The sequence below is a fragment of the Meles meles genome, chromosome 13 (assembly GCF_922984935.1).
Source record: "Meles meles chromosome 13, mMelMel3.1 paternal haplotype, whole genome shotgun sequence".
Classification (NCBI taxonomy): Eukaryota; Metazoa; Chordata; class Mammalia; order Carnivora; family Mustelidae; genus Meles; species Meles meles.
The window spans coordinates 13,546,049-13,564,751 of NC_060078.1; the positions used below are offsets into that span (position 1 = coordinate 13,546,049).

Here is an 18,703-nt window from a genome sequence, read left to right on the forward strand (position 1 = left end):
GTTAGGGCTCCCTCCCTCTCCTTCTTTCCGCCTTCCTCTCTCCTACTGGAATGTACATGCCACCATCTCAGCCATGAGATCAAGAGCCTACTGGTAAGGACGAGAAGAAAGACCTCTGGTGGTATAATGCTTCAAGGCATCAGGAACATTGTACTAGCTGCTGGGACTTCTGGGGGGAGGGAGGGTAACTGTTATCTGATGTTAAACCACTGCCATTTTGGGTAGTGTCTTTGGCTGCCAAACCCAATCTGAGGGCATTTGGAACTTAGTACTTAGAAGTGGGGTGCCACCTGTAACAGAGGCCAAAATAGGAGGTGTGGCCTATGCAGGGTTGGCAAACTCATTGTAAAGGCCGGACAGTAAATATGTTAGGCTTTGTGGGCCATCCATGGTCTTGACACAGATTTTCCTTAAGCTTAAATGGCCTTTTTAAAATGTAAAACATGTCTTAGCTCAGTCCTTTGAAAAGCTCACAAAGGCAGCTGGTTCTGGGGTTTGAGGGATGGTTTCTGACCTCTGTCTGGTCTTGTCCATTAAGGATAGGCAAATGTTGGCCTCAGTGCTCACTGACCTTTCCGTAGGCACTCTTTCTCTTTATCTGTAGTCTCTAGGTATTTCTCTTGTTTTTTTGTTGATTGGAAAATAACGCACCTAATTACTAAACGTTACCTTTACTCTCAGAAGATGCCCCAGAGGGAACTTTGATAAAAGATGCGAATGTAAAGAAATCACCAAAGGACACCTGCAATTATAGGTCATTAATATTGAGGTATTTACTCAAAAGACAGTAAAACTGTGGCATTCAGGAGAGGGAAAAAAAATCAGCAACCCATGTTGGTACTTTTAAAAACTTTATGATGTTACTTGCAAATTCAATTGAAACCATGTTGTCATCTTGAAATTACACTTGTCACTGAAATGACACTGTGTTATGGCTCATTTCACGTGATTTATGATTCTGTGGTCCCATTATGTTTGTATCTTCCAAGCCCATGATCGTTTTCCCAATGAATGGATGTTGTGATTTTACCCAGGATATTTAGATTGATCAGAGTTCTAGAAAACACTGTACTCACGGTACAAAAATAAGTGCCCGATGCACATTCTTTAATACTGTTTTTAATCTCTCCCTCTTTTTGGCTACCTCAGCTAACTAACTTCACATAAATAAAGTCATTAATAATAACAAAGAGAAGCAAGAGATGTTTTAACACGTGGAAACCAGAAACGCATTTTGCTGACAGCATTGTTTTCGTTGACAGGGGCCGGAGATGTCCAGCTCTATTGCAGTCAGAAAAGTAGGGAGGAAAAAAAAAGACCTCATGAAGGAATAGAAACAAAATACCAATAATTCTATGAAACATTTAAACCAGGGACAACGATAGATGGAATTTAAATACCCTTATCTATGGCTTTTCTTCTCAGAAGTTCAGATCCCCCCAAATCTCTTAGGAATTACAGTAGAAAGTACCAAATTTCAAAATAAAATGGACATTTGTAAAAAGCATGTATGCCTCATTGCAAGCCATTCATTGCAAAACATGTAGGTGTAGATAAGGCTTGTTAAAACGATTTTGGAATTTTACAAATATGGGCATATTTGGAAAACAAAAATAGTTAATAACGACAATGTTTGCAAGTAAATGACAAACCATGGAGGTACCTGTTCTTTAATGTCATAAATGAGTATGTGAACGTGCCGATTCCACCTTTTCAAGCATATTTTAAAGCTTCTGGACCACTGGCGAAAATTGTTTCTTCTTTTTTATTTTTTGCACTGTCTTGTGCATTTCTCCTTGGGAGCATATTTGAAAACTTCTCTAATATGAATAGCAATAAATTACAGGTGAAGAGTTACCTGAATCTTTAAAAAGTCTCACTGTGCCTGCCTAGCAGTTGGCAATAATAGTTGAAGCTTAAAATTTAGAACAGAATTGGTTTAACTGTGGGGATTCCAACTAAGTGAAACAAGCTACCAAGTGTAATTATATTCAGTTTATAAAAATGCAGAATGGATCGCTAGACTGTGAACCCCACTGAGGAAATACACACACACGTTCACAGTTTCTGGAATAAGACAAGGTGCATGGTAAATGCAGGCTGATCATGTATTCTACGAAGTAGAGGCTTGTGGGCTTATAGCAGGAGAGACGATACTTTAATTCTTAATCTTATCGAAGAAAATAATGAAAAAGTAGAAAAGAAATCCTATTAAAAAAAAGGAAAATGTCTGTTAATCTTATTTTCTATTAAGAAATATTTGAAACTTGGGGCACCTGGGTGGCTCAGTGGGTTAAGCCTCTGCCTTCAGCTCAGGTCATGATCTCAGGGTCCTGGGATCGAGCCCCGCATCGGGCTCTCTGCTCAGCAGGGAACCTGCTTCCCCCCTCTCTCTCTGCCTGCCTCTCTGACTCCTTGTGATCTCCCTCTCTGTCAAATAAATAAAATCCTTAAAAAATTTTGAAACTTTATAGGAGATTCTATGAGGGTTTTGGAGGGGAGAGTTCATGAGCAACCATAACAATGAAGTGAGATGGGAGAGTCTGAGCAAACCTGTGAAACACGGAAGGGAAAAGGGAATGGGTATTGTAAGGTCAAGGTTTACATTGGAAGTCCTTTCTGGTTTGCCATGTGAGGGGCTTGGTTTAAGGAAGAAAGGAACCAGCAAAACTTCTGAGACCCAATAAGGCTTTGTGTTTCATCTTGTCCCTGTCCGGGCTGTTCCAGGGGCCGCATGTGCTGTCCCCTGAAGGCAGAACTCGGGACCCGAGCCCAGGGGCTGTGAAGGACAATGGAACCAGGAAGGGGTTGGGTGTGGGGTCCCTGTCTAGAGAGCAGCTTGAGTGTGTTCGTGGAGGAGAAGTTGATGCGTTCTTCTCTGTTCACGAGGCTCCCACCCCAGTCAGAAAGAAATTGTTGGCTCACTTCTTTAGGGTATACCTGCTCTGGAGAGGATAAATCCAATTCTACAGATTTAAAAAAGAGAAGGAAAAAAGGAGCCGTAAAGATGGGGTCACTGTATGTTATTGGAATTGGGACACATTTGTGAGTACCAAGGGCTATCGTTAACATGGATAAAGTGTGTGGGGGGGGGCACTTGGGTGGCTCAGTTATTAGCCATCTGCCTTCGGCTCTGGTCATGATCCCAGGGTCCTGAGATTGAGCCCCGCGTTGGGCTCCCTGCTCCGTGGGAAGCCTGCTTCTCCCACTCCCACTCCTCCTGCTTGTGTTCCTTCTCTTGCTGTCTCTCCCTGTCATATAAATAAATGAAATCTTCAAAAAAAAAAATAAAGTGGGACCACAGACATAAGCTGGGGCTGTCCCGGCCAGCCAGGTTGGACCGTCACCCCAGAGAGGCTGCTGAACCCTGGGTGGGGTTGACATTCTTCAGGCTCCAAGAAGTTCCATCCAGGAGCTTACCTTCTTTAAAGCACAGTTTCTTGGCATCTCCCCTCCCCTTAGACAAAGTAACAATTGTGAAAAGTGAACAAGGCATATTCAATAGGAGAAAAGTGAGAGGGGGAGATGCAGAAGTGTTCTAGATTTCATTCCAGGCACATTTCCAGAAAAATAAGTGAATTATTTTTCACCTGTATATGGGTTACTAATTTCTCTTCACTATTAGGTGAAGTTTAATGTTTTCTTTTAACTTTCCTACAGAACTGAGGTGACCTGGGGATGCATTCTCCCATTTTGCATTTTGCATTCTCCCATAAATGAGCCTGTCCAAGGTATGCATGTCTGTCCCTATTAAACCCACACATTTTACTTTCTATATAAACACTGTAAGAAATAGATGGCTTTTAAAATGGACATTTTGGGACTATAGAATATTCTGTATCCATGTTTTTACTGAATGAAATTTTAAAAAAATGTTTCACTCCATAAGTAAAGTGATAGGGCATGGGGGTCAGAAAATCTGCTAATTTTTTTTGGTTTGTTTTTTTGTTTTGTTTTGTTTTTGTAATGGTTTTACTCATTGGCTTTGCTTTGTTCTAACGTTGGCAAATATAAACACATATCCTGGTGGACACATTACATTTCTATGGCTATGTTCTTGCAAAGCCTGAAGCATTTTCAAGACATCACCAGAATGAAGTAAAATCTCAGCCTCAAATTTAATGATCTTGTCAATGAAACATATAACTATTACACATCAAGTAGGAATATTGATTTCCTGGTTTCTCTGTTTTCCAATAAGTACATTAAGTTATGCTATTAATATTTTCTTTTAAAAGTATTTATCACAGGGGTGCCTGGGTGACTCTGTGGGTTAAAGCCTCTGCCTTCAGCTTAGGTCATTGTCCCGGGGTCCTGGGATGGAGCCCCACATCGGACTCTCTGCTCAGCGGGGAGCCGGCTTCCCTTCCTCTCTCTCTGCCTGCATCTCTGCCTACTTGTGATCTCTCTCTGTCAAATAAATAAATAAAATCTTTAAAAACAAAATAAAAAAAATATCACAAAGTTCACTTAAGGTGTCACCTTTAAAATCTTGGACAGATGCATCCATCTACAATAGGTACAAATGTATCCACAAGATATAAAAAGTACCAAATCTCCAGGTTAAGTTGTAGGTACATTTCCTCTCCTGGGAACTTCTGTGTGACTGCAAAGAGGGGGATAAGAGATCATAGCCTCCTATGTATCCTGGGACACATTGTTCACTTTTAGTTGTAAGTTACTTTTGGGAAATCTTGGATAGGCCTGGAGTTGGACAGCAATAATAGATTTTATCAAACTTTGTAGCTTTGGAAAGACAATTTACTCAAAATAACTTTCTTTACTAACCCTCATTCTTGAAAAGGCACCCTAGAGAATCCCCTGTCCTCCATGGATTCAAATCGTGACTCACTTGTCCAAGGCAGAGCTACAAAACAGTCATTGAAAAATACAGTGAAAACAGCATAAACTGAAAATTATATTGAGGCAATATTTATGAAAAGCTAATCTATGTGATCGGAGGAATGTGTATTTCTTAAAACTTTTATATAAAACTAAAACTAACTTCCCAAGCAACTATTATCTATACATAGCTATACTGTGCTTTCCATCCACCATTAAAAAGTTAAGGAATTCTGGTTTGTTAGATATGTACTGAAGTCAGTATTTTCTTCACACGAGGTAGCTTTCTAGCAGCATTTTGGGTGTTTTTATCCAAACGCGGTGTGGTTTGGCATGATACCAGGATTGGGCAGGGCTAGGAGGAGAAAACCAGCTAAGTAGGGGAATGGTCACCTTTTTACAATTAAAGGTGGTTTTCTAGCTACAGTGGGCTGGGGAGAAGTATAGGAATTTGAGAACAGACAGCATTTTTACAGGTAAGAAAATAGATGTCCAATCTCACTGCTTGTCCATTTCTTCCTAAGTAACAGTGGTTGCTTTTAATGTTCTTCACTAAGCTGTTAATTACCAAAACTTAGAAACTCCGTTCTAACTTGCTAGATGCTTCTAAATTTTTGATTTGGGTGTTCTGTTATCACTTGGTTGGTTGACTCATTTTATTTTTATTTTTGGTTGGTTGACTCTTTTAAATTTCCTCATTATGTAAAGAGATTTTTTTCTAAGAAACAATGAAGTAACAAATAACCAAAAAATAGAGGTTAATGCACAAGATACAGTTATCTATCTAAAGTAGATGCTAATTTCCGATGTCTAAAAATATAAACATCATGCAAAATAAGCCTTTGGTTTTACACATGATTTTTAAAAATCCCATTTTTTTTAAAGTTCACGCTCAGTATAGCTGTATCCTGAGTTGTGGAGCTGTGTAGTTGCCCTACAGTACTTAATTTGGGCAAAGTAAATACAGACGGTACAGTAGCCACATTGATACTTTCTATGAATATGTTCTAGTGGAATTTAAAGTATTCTCTAGATTTTAATAGAGTGAAACCACATCTACTCACTTGAGTAAAATCAGTCCTTAGGAGGTAAACGTACAAATACTTGTGTTTCCCTAAGCAAGAAACGAGATGGTGTTCTGGGGGCAAATTTCTTGATACTTTGCCAGTTTTTTGTATATTTAGGCTTCTGTTCTGAGCCTTTAAAAAAATCATAATAATTTAATCTGGAATAAAGATTTTTCTCGTAAAACAGTCCTGTATTAACTAACTATTCATCCTGATTACATTTAAAACTCTTCTGGATCAGACCTGCTATTTGGCATTGGCTAGACATTCGGAGCACTGTTTGCTATTTTCAAAGATTTTAAAGAACATGAAAACTTTTGCTCTTGGAATTTGGAATGCTTTTTTGGACTAAGTAGGAACTTGCCTGCCCCAATGTCCTTACTCTTTTTGAGTATAAAAGCAGGTCTGTAGGGGAACGTTCATTTGGACCTTAAGAACTGCTGATGGAGGAATTTTTTGCTTTCTCATTTTTAAAATTAGTTTGGGCCAAGAGTTAGTTTGAAGCCAATATGAATTACATTCAAATTCATACTTTTAATGAGATGAATATTTATAAAAATATGATTTGGCTATCTGTTTTAACTTGCACAAATTTTTTTTTTTTTTGCATTTTTCTATTTAATGCAAGTGAAATAAATAAGGAAAACATTAGGGGGTAGCATTGAAATAGAAAGACTATAGCCATTCCCAAAGTTAGCTACACATTGAAATCATCTAAGATCTTTAAATGCGGAGGCCAGGCTCCTGCCCCATGATATTCTCATGAAATGGGGATTGGGCACCATCTTGGCATTGGCGGTCTGAAAGGCACTTCAGGTGTTCCTAATGTGGGGCCAAGTTTGGGAACCACTGGCCTACAGACTATGAAGAACAACATGTAAAGCCAAAAGCGCCAAGCCTTTCAGAGTGTGAGCTATAGCCTTGAGTCCTTTGATGTCTGACTGGAGTTAACAGAACTGAAAGGTTATAAGGACTTTTCATTGTTACTGGAATTTAGCTGATTTTGACTGGAATCTGGGCTGATGTTGGATCACAGGATTCCATTCAAGAGTTGACAAATTTTTCTGTCTTTGGGTTTATGTTTTCCTTTGAGTACTGTAAAATTGTAGCAGGGCACAGGGATTTTTTTTTTCTTTTAAACTGGAAATTCTGGTGCTATATGTCTTAAACCGCTAAAGAGACAGACGCTGTGGTGATAGGTATTTGGAGTTCAGACCTCAATTATTTCTAATTTTGAGCAGAAAGTGGTCATTTACAAGTATGGCAAGAAAGTAGTGCCTTCTGCTCTCTCCATCCCAGTTTTTGTAGCTCTGAAATCCCCATGAGATGTTCCTGGAGAGAGGCCTAAAGCCCTAGAGAAGTTAGATCACAAACACCCTTGCTGGGTGTCTAAGAATCCACTTCTAATCAGTAGTAGGGTGTGTGTCGGTAAGGTTTTCTGTGTCCATTTCAAGACCAAAAGGCTCAGATATGGTAAAGCTGTCTGATACTTGTAGAAAGTGGAAGGAAGGGAAGGTAGATTTCTTGGCAGACTGTGGGTGGGTTAGACAATCCAAGGCCAACCCCACATTAAGATAACTGTCTCTGAATGCTGGATGGTGGTCAGGGTGTTGCAAAAACACCACAGAAATGAGAGTAGACTTTCACTTCTTTCCTTGAAATAACTTTTCAGCAGGAAAAAGCATCCTAAGTGATATTCCTATAGGTTGGGCGCACATTTTAATGGTATTTGACATGACCAAAATGAGACTGATGTGAAAATAAATCCAAGTGGACAAAGTCAAAATGTTTAAAGGGAGAAGAGTCCATTTTAAGTTGGGGTGCTTACTGTGTTGGGGGATGCTTCGGAAGGATGGGGGGGTCCAGTCAAGACGAGGTGTGCGCTGATGAGTTTAATGAACACTGGGTCTGGACTAATTTTATCCTTATCTGCAACACATCACATGGATTTCCAAGGGGTCCCCGGGAGATGGAAAGGGCAGGGAGATGGACACCCAGGACAGATTGACGGGGTCGTTTTCAGACGGAAGTGATGCTGGCCCCATCCAACCCTGGGCTGTCTTTCACAAACTCGGGCTGAGTGCTCGCTTCGGCAGCACATACACAAACTCGGGCTAAGAACATACCCCAGGTGGTGGGCAACAGGGAAAGCATTTCTATAAAATCAGCTTCTCACCCTCCTGCTGCCTGGTCATGACTTTGTGTATCACAGAAGCAGCTGTGAGCTGGGGTTAAGGCTATGGAGTTTGCTTGCCTCCCTTTGTTGCTCCCAACTGGCCAGGTCGGCTCAGCCCCTGAACACTTGCTGGTTAAAATCCCTCTCTCCACGTCGTCAGGGAGCATAAACGCACGCCCAAGACCTTCAGAAACCTGGGAGAACCAACTTTTGGGGACAATGGTTCTTAAGCTTTCTGGTGGACAAGAGGCTTCTTGACACTTGATATCACTAGGAATATGTCCTCGTGTCTTGATTCTACCATTAGCGTAAGCTGAGCAGTCTCCAGAAAGGCATCTCTTTAGGAAAAGTAGGACTTGTGATCATATAAGGAAACTGAGCGAGAGGTTTATTTCTTCTGGGTAGAGTTCTGTGTGTTTCTTAACTTAAAGCTATCTTCAGAAGGTTCCATATCCATCCCCTCGGGCAGTCACTGCAAAAGTGGGGTAGACCTCATACGTTGTATATGCTGCCAAATCCTGTCCGAGGGTCACCGCTTGCTTGAGCTGGGCTGCGGACATGGGTGCCGTTGCACTGGGGACAGCGTATCCTGGAGGAGAAGGTGGAGAAAACTTTATCAGAAGTGTTCACATTTGCTCCCTCCTGCTTTATTGTCTTCTCTAGGGAAGCCGAAAAGTTAACCTCACTTAAAGCTAAAAGTTAATATGTAGGTTTTTAAAAAGTGAACTCAGGGGATCTAATACCTAGACTCTTTGATTAGGGGACAGCATGCCTCAAAGCGAGGTCAGCTGCGTGTACCAGACCGCTTCATGCTTAGAAAACTGGAAACCCTGGGGAGAGAGTCCAAGAAACAGAAACTTAACAGGATGCCAAGTTGGTTAAAGCTTGAGATTGAGAACTTTTGCAGAGACTCTCAGAGTTTATAATGGAGGGGAGGTGATGGACGGGTTGGCCAGGCTGAGGGGTGGGGCTCTGTGGGTCTGCTGCTGGACCCATGCCCCCCACCTAAATGAAATGTTAAAAACCACTGCTTTTACCGAAGACATAAAAGGAGTGGGTAGACCAGTAGGAACAATTTGGAAACTTTTAGTATGTTTCTGCATAGCACCATACAAGCAAATACCTGGTCTGTTTACATTTAGACCCAATCGTGAAGGGCCAAGACTTCTTGTTTCACCACCAAGCTGTAGGGCTTTGCATGGTAAGGAGGCCACCATGTGTGGTCATGTTAGGATCATGTCTGGCTGAGGGACATTCACTTTGAGAGAAAAGAGCATAACCGCTACTGTACAAAAGCAATGTTTCCCTGGTAATGTTTTAGATCAAAATTAAGCTAATTCTGAGATAATCCAAATAGTGTGAAGATGACAAGAAAAAGGGGAAAAATTTACTTAAGCAACAAACGGGGTCCTGATTTAAAACAACAACAACCACAAAAACAAAACCATCCATTTGGATTATGTGCTATGGCAGTCATCCCAAGCCCAGACACATTGATTTCTTTCTGGTGGCTTCTCAGGAAGTGGTGGCAGGAAGCTGGCTGGACTATATTTTAAAAAATTAAATCCACTCGTTGGCTTGGGCACTTTGGCCAGTAATGTTGACTAGTGTACTACTGAAGTTTGGTATGTTTTCCAAGGATGTGAGAAATGTGTTACCAATTACTTTCATGATTTTGGAAAGAGTATTTCTAAATCAGTGAGTAAGAAGGACCCACGTGTGAGTGTGTGTGTGTGTGTGTGTGTGTGTGTGTGTATGTGCGTGCGTCATGAGGATTTTATCTTTGGGCATTTTGAATTTTCTTTTTCAATTTGGCCACTTTCTTAAGTGCAAGAGTATTTGGACTTTAAGCAGATTCTTCCCTTGGAACCTATTATTCTTTACTTGACTTCACAGCAAAGTTTTAAGAGAGGCTCTCAAATTCTTAGGCATTCCCAGGACAACTCTCATGCCCTAAATATTTTCTACTTCTTGCAGGAGCAAACAGGAGAGAGGACAAGATCAAACGTTCTTAGGTGAAAGCGAATCCTTTCCAATGTGCGAGCAAACTGTAACATTCTGACAGGGGCTCGTTTATTTTTATAGTACATTAGTTAGCTGTCTTTGGGGAGCAGCTTTCCATGAGACAGGGGCTCAACCTTCTCCAGGAACCGAGAAACCCTGGCACAGGTCTCCAGTAGACGGACATGTCAACACCACATTCTGTGGAAAGCAAGCCTGGGACTGATGGTCCCAGTCCAGCCCAGGGGACCTGCCCGCTGTGGTGGCAGCTGTTGCCTTGGTAACCTCTCGGGGACGCATGGCCCATCCTTCCCATGTTCTATGGAACAAAGCTGGAATTGAGGTCGTGTTCCTGTGTGAAATGTGTTTAGTTGCCAGGATGGAAAGCATATTTGCAGTTTTTGAGAAACAAAAGAAAGCCAGAGTGAGCCCAGGTGTTACAGATGGGAGGAAGACAGCAGTTCTCACGCCTGAACGTGACCGGCACGTGACAGAATGGACTGATAGAAACGCCCTCTGTCTGGGTCCAGTCAGATCTCTGAATTGGTCTTAAGGGAGGTCTGTAGACACAGTGACACGTTGGAGTGACCAATGTCTTCAAAAGAAATGAACTTTGGTTGCTAAAAAAGAATGGGATTATTCGAGCTAACTGCTAAGGAAGGATCTACAAAACAAATTCCTTATCTGGTCACTTTTTAATCTCTAGAGGGTTCATTTTTTAAAATTATTAGCATTTGTTGTAGGTACATAACAAATGGGGAAAAGCCTTTTAAATAGGACCCTGAAGGCGGGCGATCTACAGATAGGCTTTATTCTGAACAAACAGCATAGGCGCCAGTCCAAAATTATAGGACAGATCAATGAAAGCTGATTATCTACAGACTGAAAGGTTCTCGCTCGCTTTGTCTCTCTCATACACACAGTTTTTGACTTAAAACAATTTTAGAAATGCTTGATCTAGGGTGCCTGGGTGGTTCAGTCGTTGGGCGTCTGCCTTCAGCTCAGGTTATTATCCCAGAGTGCCAGGATCAAGTCCCACACTGGGCTCCCTGCTCAGCGGGGGGTCTGCTTCTCCCCCTGGCCCTCATCCCACCTGTGCTCGCTGGCTCTCTCTCTCTCAAATAAATAAAATCTTAAAAAAAGAAAAATGTGATTTACACATTTCTTTCAGAAAGCAAAGCAATAAATGTCAGGTTGAGTCAAAGATTCGAGTTCCTGGACTCCTTAAAAGCCAGTTGACTTGGCCCCATTCCTTCATCATTCCTGTCCTGGGTTCCATCCAGCCTACTTGCAGCGTCAGGACCATTCCTGGCGTCATAAACCACCCCGAGCCTTTAGGGAGACGCCCGGCAGGCGGAAAATCTACTATTCCTAGGTAGTTCCGAACTCTCTGACGGAAAAAGTCAAAACCGCACCCATCCAGGCACAGAGACTGGCTCTTTCAAGGTCACGCAGCTGGCTAGACCCCTCTTCTGCTCCCCGCTCACTCTTACCTCCTACCTTGATGGTTCCCGCATCTGCCCCATGGTTTTGGTCACAGAATGTGTAACCGGATTTATTGTGGGTGGAGTTCAAAAAGAACTCTCAGAGTTCATGGTACCGGGGTGGGGGGGCTGTTTCTCAAACACCCCTGGCAGGGTGCCGTGTTCCCTACCTGGGAAGGCGGTGGCGGCCGCCGCCGCGGTGGGGGCATCGGCCGCGTCGGTGGGAATGCCCAGCGTCTGCAGGGTGTACTCGGCCGCGTAGGTCCGTGCTTCATCCACGTAAGCACTGAGCTTCGGAGGCGTGAAGGGGTGGCTGCAAGGCAAGGTCGGGCGTTACATTTGAGGTGCTGAGATGGGACAAAACCCAAGTCGCTGTTCGTGGGCTAAGATGATGGAATTTTATCTGCGTGGTTTTCATTCTCTTTGCATTGAAGACCTCTACAGGTGTTTGCGCGGAGGACAGCGGGGGCTGAGAGGACATTCCTGGAGCACACCTGGAACTCACCGCTCGGCTTTTCTAAGGTTCCTGTGAAACGGAAGGTTCCTAAAACGTGTACCCGGTCAGGCTCCAGGCAGCGATACTCACCAACAGAGAGGACCTTTGATCCAAAATATAAGTGACCTCGCATAGGCTGCGGTCATGGATAAAATGGCAATTTCATATGGTTCAGCCTAAATACTACCCAGATAAAAGAATGGACTCTAGTTCTGATTCCTGTTGCATTTTATGTCTGCATGTTTTTACTGGTTGCTTACACTGCGCAGTCTACATTGTGTGAAATTCGGGGCCTCTGAGATGTCAGACCCCCCCTTGGCACCTACGTCCCAACTACACATCTCGGTGTTTGTGTTTCATGAAACACGAGCGAACAGTAGACCCAAGTGTTTCGCTTATTGGGGTAGTGATAAAATACACTTGATCTACAAAAGACTCTTACTCTAAAAAGCATTAGAGATTAGGAATTTGGAGATGTTACCCACATTGCAGGATTCTGGCTGGCCAGGGCAGGAATGGTTATTTTGTATAAGAAAAGTTGTCTTTGATCTTGTCCAATGGCCGAGTGCAGCTGATACACTGGTTGTCCCCAGTTGTTTTTCTGACAAACTTCTTCTAATATCTATGAGAGGGAAGAAAAAAATGTGATTTCCCTTTCAAATGTCACATTTGCATGATTTCTCCAGTGTTCAGGGTTTTAAACTCTAATCTTCAGCATTTAAGCTAATGTTAAGAAAATAGAAAATGCCACAGGGTTTAATGACTCATAAAATTTAAGATGAACTCAACTTGAACTCCATTTAAAATGTCGATTAATTCACAAAAATCATTTTCACACCATTTATTCTAATATGTTTTTAGTTGAGTTCATTAGCGATAACTTTTTTACCAATAGTTTAATTTTACAATTTGTTTGATGAATTTATTCCATAACACAGTGGACATTTCAGCACTTCCGTGGCTGCATTTCCTCATGACTACCGTCAATTCTTCTGTTTATAATGGTTTGGAGAAAATAACCCAAGAACATACTTACTTCACGTCATTTGTCATAGGGTTTTAACTTCACATTTTCATAAAAAATGGAGTTAAAAGGTTTAACGGTCGCTAGTTACTGGTGAGCATTAATTCACGGATGGGGACAGCTGGAATGTCTTTATTTGGCAAAATACCACTTCTGGCTGTTTTTACAAAGATCTGAGTTTTAGACTCTTCCTGCTTGCTTTTTTCTGCCTTTTTCACTACTCCAAGCTGAATCTTGTCTCAAGGCACCCTTTTTTTTTTTTTTTTTCCATCCCGCAGTCATTTTCAGTGACCCACCAGCCCCAGGGCTCCCATGAGTCAGCAGGTTCAGGAAACTGCAAAATAGGGCCCAAGTTTGAAAAGAAAAAGACTTGGGGACAGAGCAGTGCCCCGGGCTGACTCCATGGAACTTCTTATCTCATTGGTTCTGACACGAATCCAGCTGCAATCGCAGGGCATTTTCCAGTTTATTAAATTTGTAGATTTGCTCCTATATCCTCTACTGACTTTTGCTCCTTATGACTCTTGGCTCTGTAGCATCTCTTGTTGTCTACAAAGCGTTCCTGAAGGATCCTGGGCACCAGTAGACTGCTTTAGCTGGCAGACACTCTGCCTGCCTCTTTGAGCTTGTCGTGCAAACACATGCTCAGAGAGTATGGACTCTAACTCCTGACTCTGCGGGGCACGCCTGGTCTCCTGGCTCTTGTCTGATGACCTTGACCCCGCCATGGGGTTGTTAAAGCTCTATCTATGTTGTTTGCGGTGGCATGGCCTGCAATTTCTAAGCTGTCCTTGTAGAAATTCAGAGACTAAATAAAGAACTTTCATTAGTTAGTTGGGAGAGGTGGTTCCTTACATATCCCTATAAACCATGACCAATTTCTTTTTTTTCTTAATTTTTAATTTTTTATTAACATATGATATATTATTAGCCCCAGGGGTACAGGTCTGTGAATCGTCAGGCTTACACACTTCACACCACTCACCATAGCACATACCCTCCCCAATGTCCATAACCCCACCACCCTCTCCCTACCCACCTCCCCCCGGCAACCCTCAGTTTGTTTTGTGAGATTAAGAATCTCTATGGTTTGTCTCCCTCCCGATCCCATCTTGTTTCAGTTTTTCCTTCTCTACCTCCAAACCTCCCACACTGCCTCTCAAATTCCTCATATTAAGGAGATCATATGATAATTGTCTTTCTCTGATTGACTTATTTTGCTCAGCATGATACCCTCTAGTTCCATCCATGTCATTGCAAATGGCAAGATTTCATTTCTTTTGATGGCTGCATAGTATTCCATTGTGTGTATGTACTACCTCTTCTTTATCCATTCATCTGTTGCTGGACATCCAGGTTCTTTCTATAGTATGGCTATTGTGGACATTGCTGCTATAAACATTGGGGTGTACATGCCCCTTCAGATCACTGCATTTGTATCTTTAGGGTAAATACCCTAAAGTATTGCTGGGTCACAGGGTAGCTCTGTTTTCAACTCTTTGAGGAACCTCCATGCTGTTTTCCAGAGTGGTTGCACCAGCTTGCATTCCCACCAACAGTGTAGGAGGGTTCTCCTTTCTCTGCATCCTTGCCAGCATCTGTCGTTTCCTGACTTGTTAATTTTAGCCATTCTGCCTGGTGTGAGGTGGTATCTCATTGCAGTTTTGATTTGTATTTCCCTGATGCCGAGTGATGTTGAGCACTTTTTCATGTGTCCGTTGGCCATCTGGATGTCTTTTTTGCAGAAATGTCTGCTCATGTCCTCTGCCCATTTCTTGATTGGATTATTTGTTCTTTGGGCATTGAGTTTGATAAGTTCTTTATAGATTTTGGATACTAGCTCTTTATCTGGTAGGTTGTTTGCAAATATCTTCTTCCATTCTGTCAGTTGTCTTTTGGTTTTGTTGACTGTTTCCTTTGCGGTGCAAAAGCTTTTGATCTCAATAAAGTCCCAATAGTTCATTTCTGCCCTTGCTTCCCTTGCCATTGGCGATGTTTCTAGGAAGAAGTTGCTGTGGCTGAGGTCAAAGAGGTTGCTGCCTGTGTTCTCAAGGATTTTGATGTATTCCTTTCTCACATTGAGGTCTTTCATCCATTTTGAGTCTATTTTTGTGTGTGGTGTAAGGAAATGGTCCAGTTTCATTCTTCTGCATGTGGCTGTCCAATTTTCCCAACACTATTTGTTGAAGAGACTGTCCTTAGACATTCTTTCCTGCTTTGTGGAAGAGTAGTTGACCATAGAGTTGAGGGTCCATTTCTGGGCTCTCTATTCTGTTCCATTGATCTATGTGTCTGTTTTTGTGCCAGTACCATGCTGTCTTGATGATGACAGCTTTGGAATAAAGCTTGAAGTCTGGAATTGTGATGCCACCCACTTTGGCTTTCTTTTTCAATATTCCTCTGGCTATTTGAGGTCTTTGCTGGTTCCATATAAATTTTAGGATTATTTGTTGCATTTCTTTGAAAAAAATTGATGGTGTTTTGATAGGGATTGCATTAAATGTGTAGATTGCTTTAGGTAGCATACACATTTTCACGATATTTGTTCTTCCAATCCATGAGCATGGGACATTTTTCCATTTTTTTGTATCTTCCTCAATTTCTTTCATGAGTACTTTATAGTTTTCTGAGTACAGATTCTTTGCCTCTTTGGTTAAGTTTATTCCTAAGTATCTTATAGTTTTGGGTGCAATTGTAAATGGGATTGACTCCTTAATTTCTCTTTCTTCTGTCTTGTTGTTGATGTATAGAAATGCAACTGATTTCTGTGCATTGATTTTATATCCTGACACTTTAATGAATTCCTGTATAAGTTATAGCAGATTCGGACTGGAGTCTTTCGTGTTTTCCACATAAAGTATCATATCACCTGCAAATAGTGATAGTTCGACTTCTTCTTTGCTGATTCAGATGCCTTCAATTTCCTTTTGTTGTCTGAGGCTAGGACTTCTAGTCCTATGTTGAATAGCAGTGGTGATAATGGACATTCCTGCTGTATTCTTGACCTTAGCCGAAAAGCTCTCAGTTTTTCCCCATTGAGAATGATATTCGCTGTGGGTTTTTCACAGACCATGACCAATTTCTAACCTGGGCTTAATATAAGAAGCTGAGATCATTCCTCACACTATGGTGGCTCTTAGAACCATGACATGGAATTGATAATGATGATTATTTTTTATTTTCTTAAATGGTTTCTAAGTATTCTTGTTCCTTAATGAGGTTCCTTATTTTCTATTTTATCCCAAGATCGACTGGATGACAAGCCTTCATGTTTTCTGGGCAAAGCTTGACCATGACACACAATAGAGTTTACAGTAATGATCTGTTGATTTGTCCGGATCCTCTCACTGGAGTCCCATGTGATTTTTGATGGCAAAGACTGTATTATATTCCCTTTTCCATGCCCAGCACCTAACATGGTACTTGGTGTGTGCCCAACAGATGGATTTTGATCAAACAAATGAGTGCTGTGTGCCACTCTCCTAGGCATCCTTATTTTTAAATGCCTGGGTAGGGTTAGCAGAAACCTTAGATGAACTAATCTGTATGTACAAGATCCCCATTGATCCTACAAAAATAATACTCAGGATGAGCTTTTAGAAAGCTATGCTTTCTGCTTGATTACAATCAGAAGGCTACTTCCATGCATTTGGGGCTTACCCCTTTGGGGCTGGAGTAAGGATGTTTCCTTCAGGGTCCCCTAACTGTATCTCTGAACAACTGGCATGGGTTCCTCAGCCAGTGTCCCTACAGAGAGCCTGGCATGGACTGCACAGCCCCAGGCAACAGGCTCAGGGTTCACATAGATCCTGTTTTGTTTTATTTTTAACCCTGTTATTCACTTTCCACCATGGAACAGCTTTTATAACTTCTAATTTTCCAATAATAAAAACCACAGCCTCATGCGGAAACATGGAAACTCAGAGCTGTGGAATGAAAGCATTACAAAGTCACCATCATGCTCCTCCCAAGCAGAATCCTCGTAGGAGACATAATGGGATATGACCGATGGCATCTTATCATTAATACAAGTCACGACATCACCAGGGGTGGTAATGGTGTTTTCTCTCACACAGTGTTTCCCACAGAAGATGCCCTAAGTGTCCTATTCATTTCCCGTTATGAATACTCCCCATTAGCCAACTCCTACAGAGCAGGTGTTTATTTTGAATTAGGATCTTTGCTTCATTTTATTTTCATGTAAGATATCAGTCGATAATTCTTAATAGCTCTCAGAATCCTCACATTCCATTTTGTTCAGATTGTTTAGGAAATAGAAGAAAGCCTGTGATGGAACAGTGGCCCTCAAGGGGCAGCATTCTCTCACTGTATGTTATGCTGATTGGCCACTTGACCTCTTTAACCCAACCCAACCAAACAATAGCCCAAGGAGGGATCAAGTCAGATCATTTGATGAAAGGCAAATGGGGATGGTCTTTGGCCCAACAGAAGGAAACTTATCCCTGGAATAACATTACCTACCTGGGGAGCAAGTTTAATTCCTTGGGGTTTTAAAGTGACAGGATTCATTGGAGTGAGCTCCATTCCAGGTAACATGTCATAGAGTTTGTCTTCTCTCTTGTCTCCCTTGACCTGGTATCCACGACCCAGGCCTGTATAGGCCAAATAGCCCCGGCCGGCCAGTCCTCTCACTCCCGCCGCCCCTACAGGTACATTCATGTAAATTTCTAGGAACGTAAGAAGGCATTAAACTGAATCAAACCACCAGAAGATCACCCTGAATCTCACTGTAATGGAAAAGTTAGCCCAAGTCACATTGATCATTGCCCTCAAGGTGCATAGAAAACTCTAGGATTCTAATGTAATGAAACTCAACATAGAGTTCACAGTAAGTGTCTTGGTTTTTGTTTTGTTTTGTTTTGTTTTTGTTTTTGTTTTTTAAATCTGTGGAAGAAAGCCATATTGTCAAAGCTACTGATAAATGCCTGAGCAACTTTAAAACTTTGGCACAGAGAAAAAAATTATAATTTCTATCTTCTGTTGACCTTTTGTTGACATTTCTCTATAGACTAATAAATGTTGGGAAGGTATTTAAACATCCCAGCATGGTATGATCACGTGTATTAAAATAAGTCTTGCATTTTTTATCATTGATCAGTAGATCAGAAATGAATTCTAGCTTCCCCAATAATCCCAACCCCAATGATCGGTTGGGAAACATTGACCATTTAGAAACCATGTTTATTGGTTCACTATTTTCTGTTTTATGTTCGGACAATTTGAGGCTTTTATTTCCACTGAGTTTCATTAATAGATTCCTTTTGATTTTTGTTTTTCCATGTTACTACTTTGATTTCCTATTGGTGGTGTAAAGTGATAAAAAAATTAAATTGATTACCCTTTATCCATGAATATCATTCTTTGATTCCCTTCTTGTTATAAGGTATTTTTCCCCTTAGAGTGAACTTTGTTTTTTTTCCTACATTACAACTGGTTGACAATTTATATTTAATGTATGGATTACTTAACAATATGATTTCAGATTATAAATGCACAATACTTCAACGACATAATTTTTAATCCCATAGATAAATTATCCTGGAGGAAAATCTGATGATTATAATTTTGGATGGAGTGTTTTTATTATGATTA

General features: G+C 41.4%; 1 protein-coding gene across 4 annotated transcripts in view; it reads right to left on the reverse strand.

Annotated features, from left to right (window-relative positions):
• Positions 1–8,452: 8,452 nt before the first annotated feature.
• The window catches only part of A1CF (APOBEC1 complementation factor), a 76,517-nt gene continuing 66,266 nt past the window's right edge, over positions 8,453–18,703 (reverse strand). For 3 of the 4 annotated variants that reach the window (XM_046026724.1, XM_046026725.1, XM_046026727.1), the window contains 4 exons: positions 17,573–17,778; positions 12,552–12,688; positions 11,741–11,883; positions 8,453–8,674 (listed from right to left, as the gene is read on the reverse strand). In XM_046026724.1, the coding sequence (XP_045882680.1) occupies positions 8,523–8,674; positions 11,741–11,883; positions 12,552–12,688; positions 17,573–17,778 (638 nt within the window). In that variant the 3' untranslated portion in view covers positions 8,453–8,522. The remainder of the gene's footprint in view (positions 8,675–11,740; positions 11,884–12,551; positions 12,689–17,572; positions 17,779–18,703) is intronic. The other variant, XM_046026726.1, reaches the window with a different exon arrangement.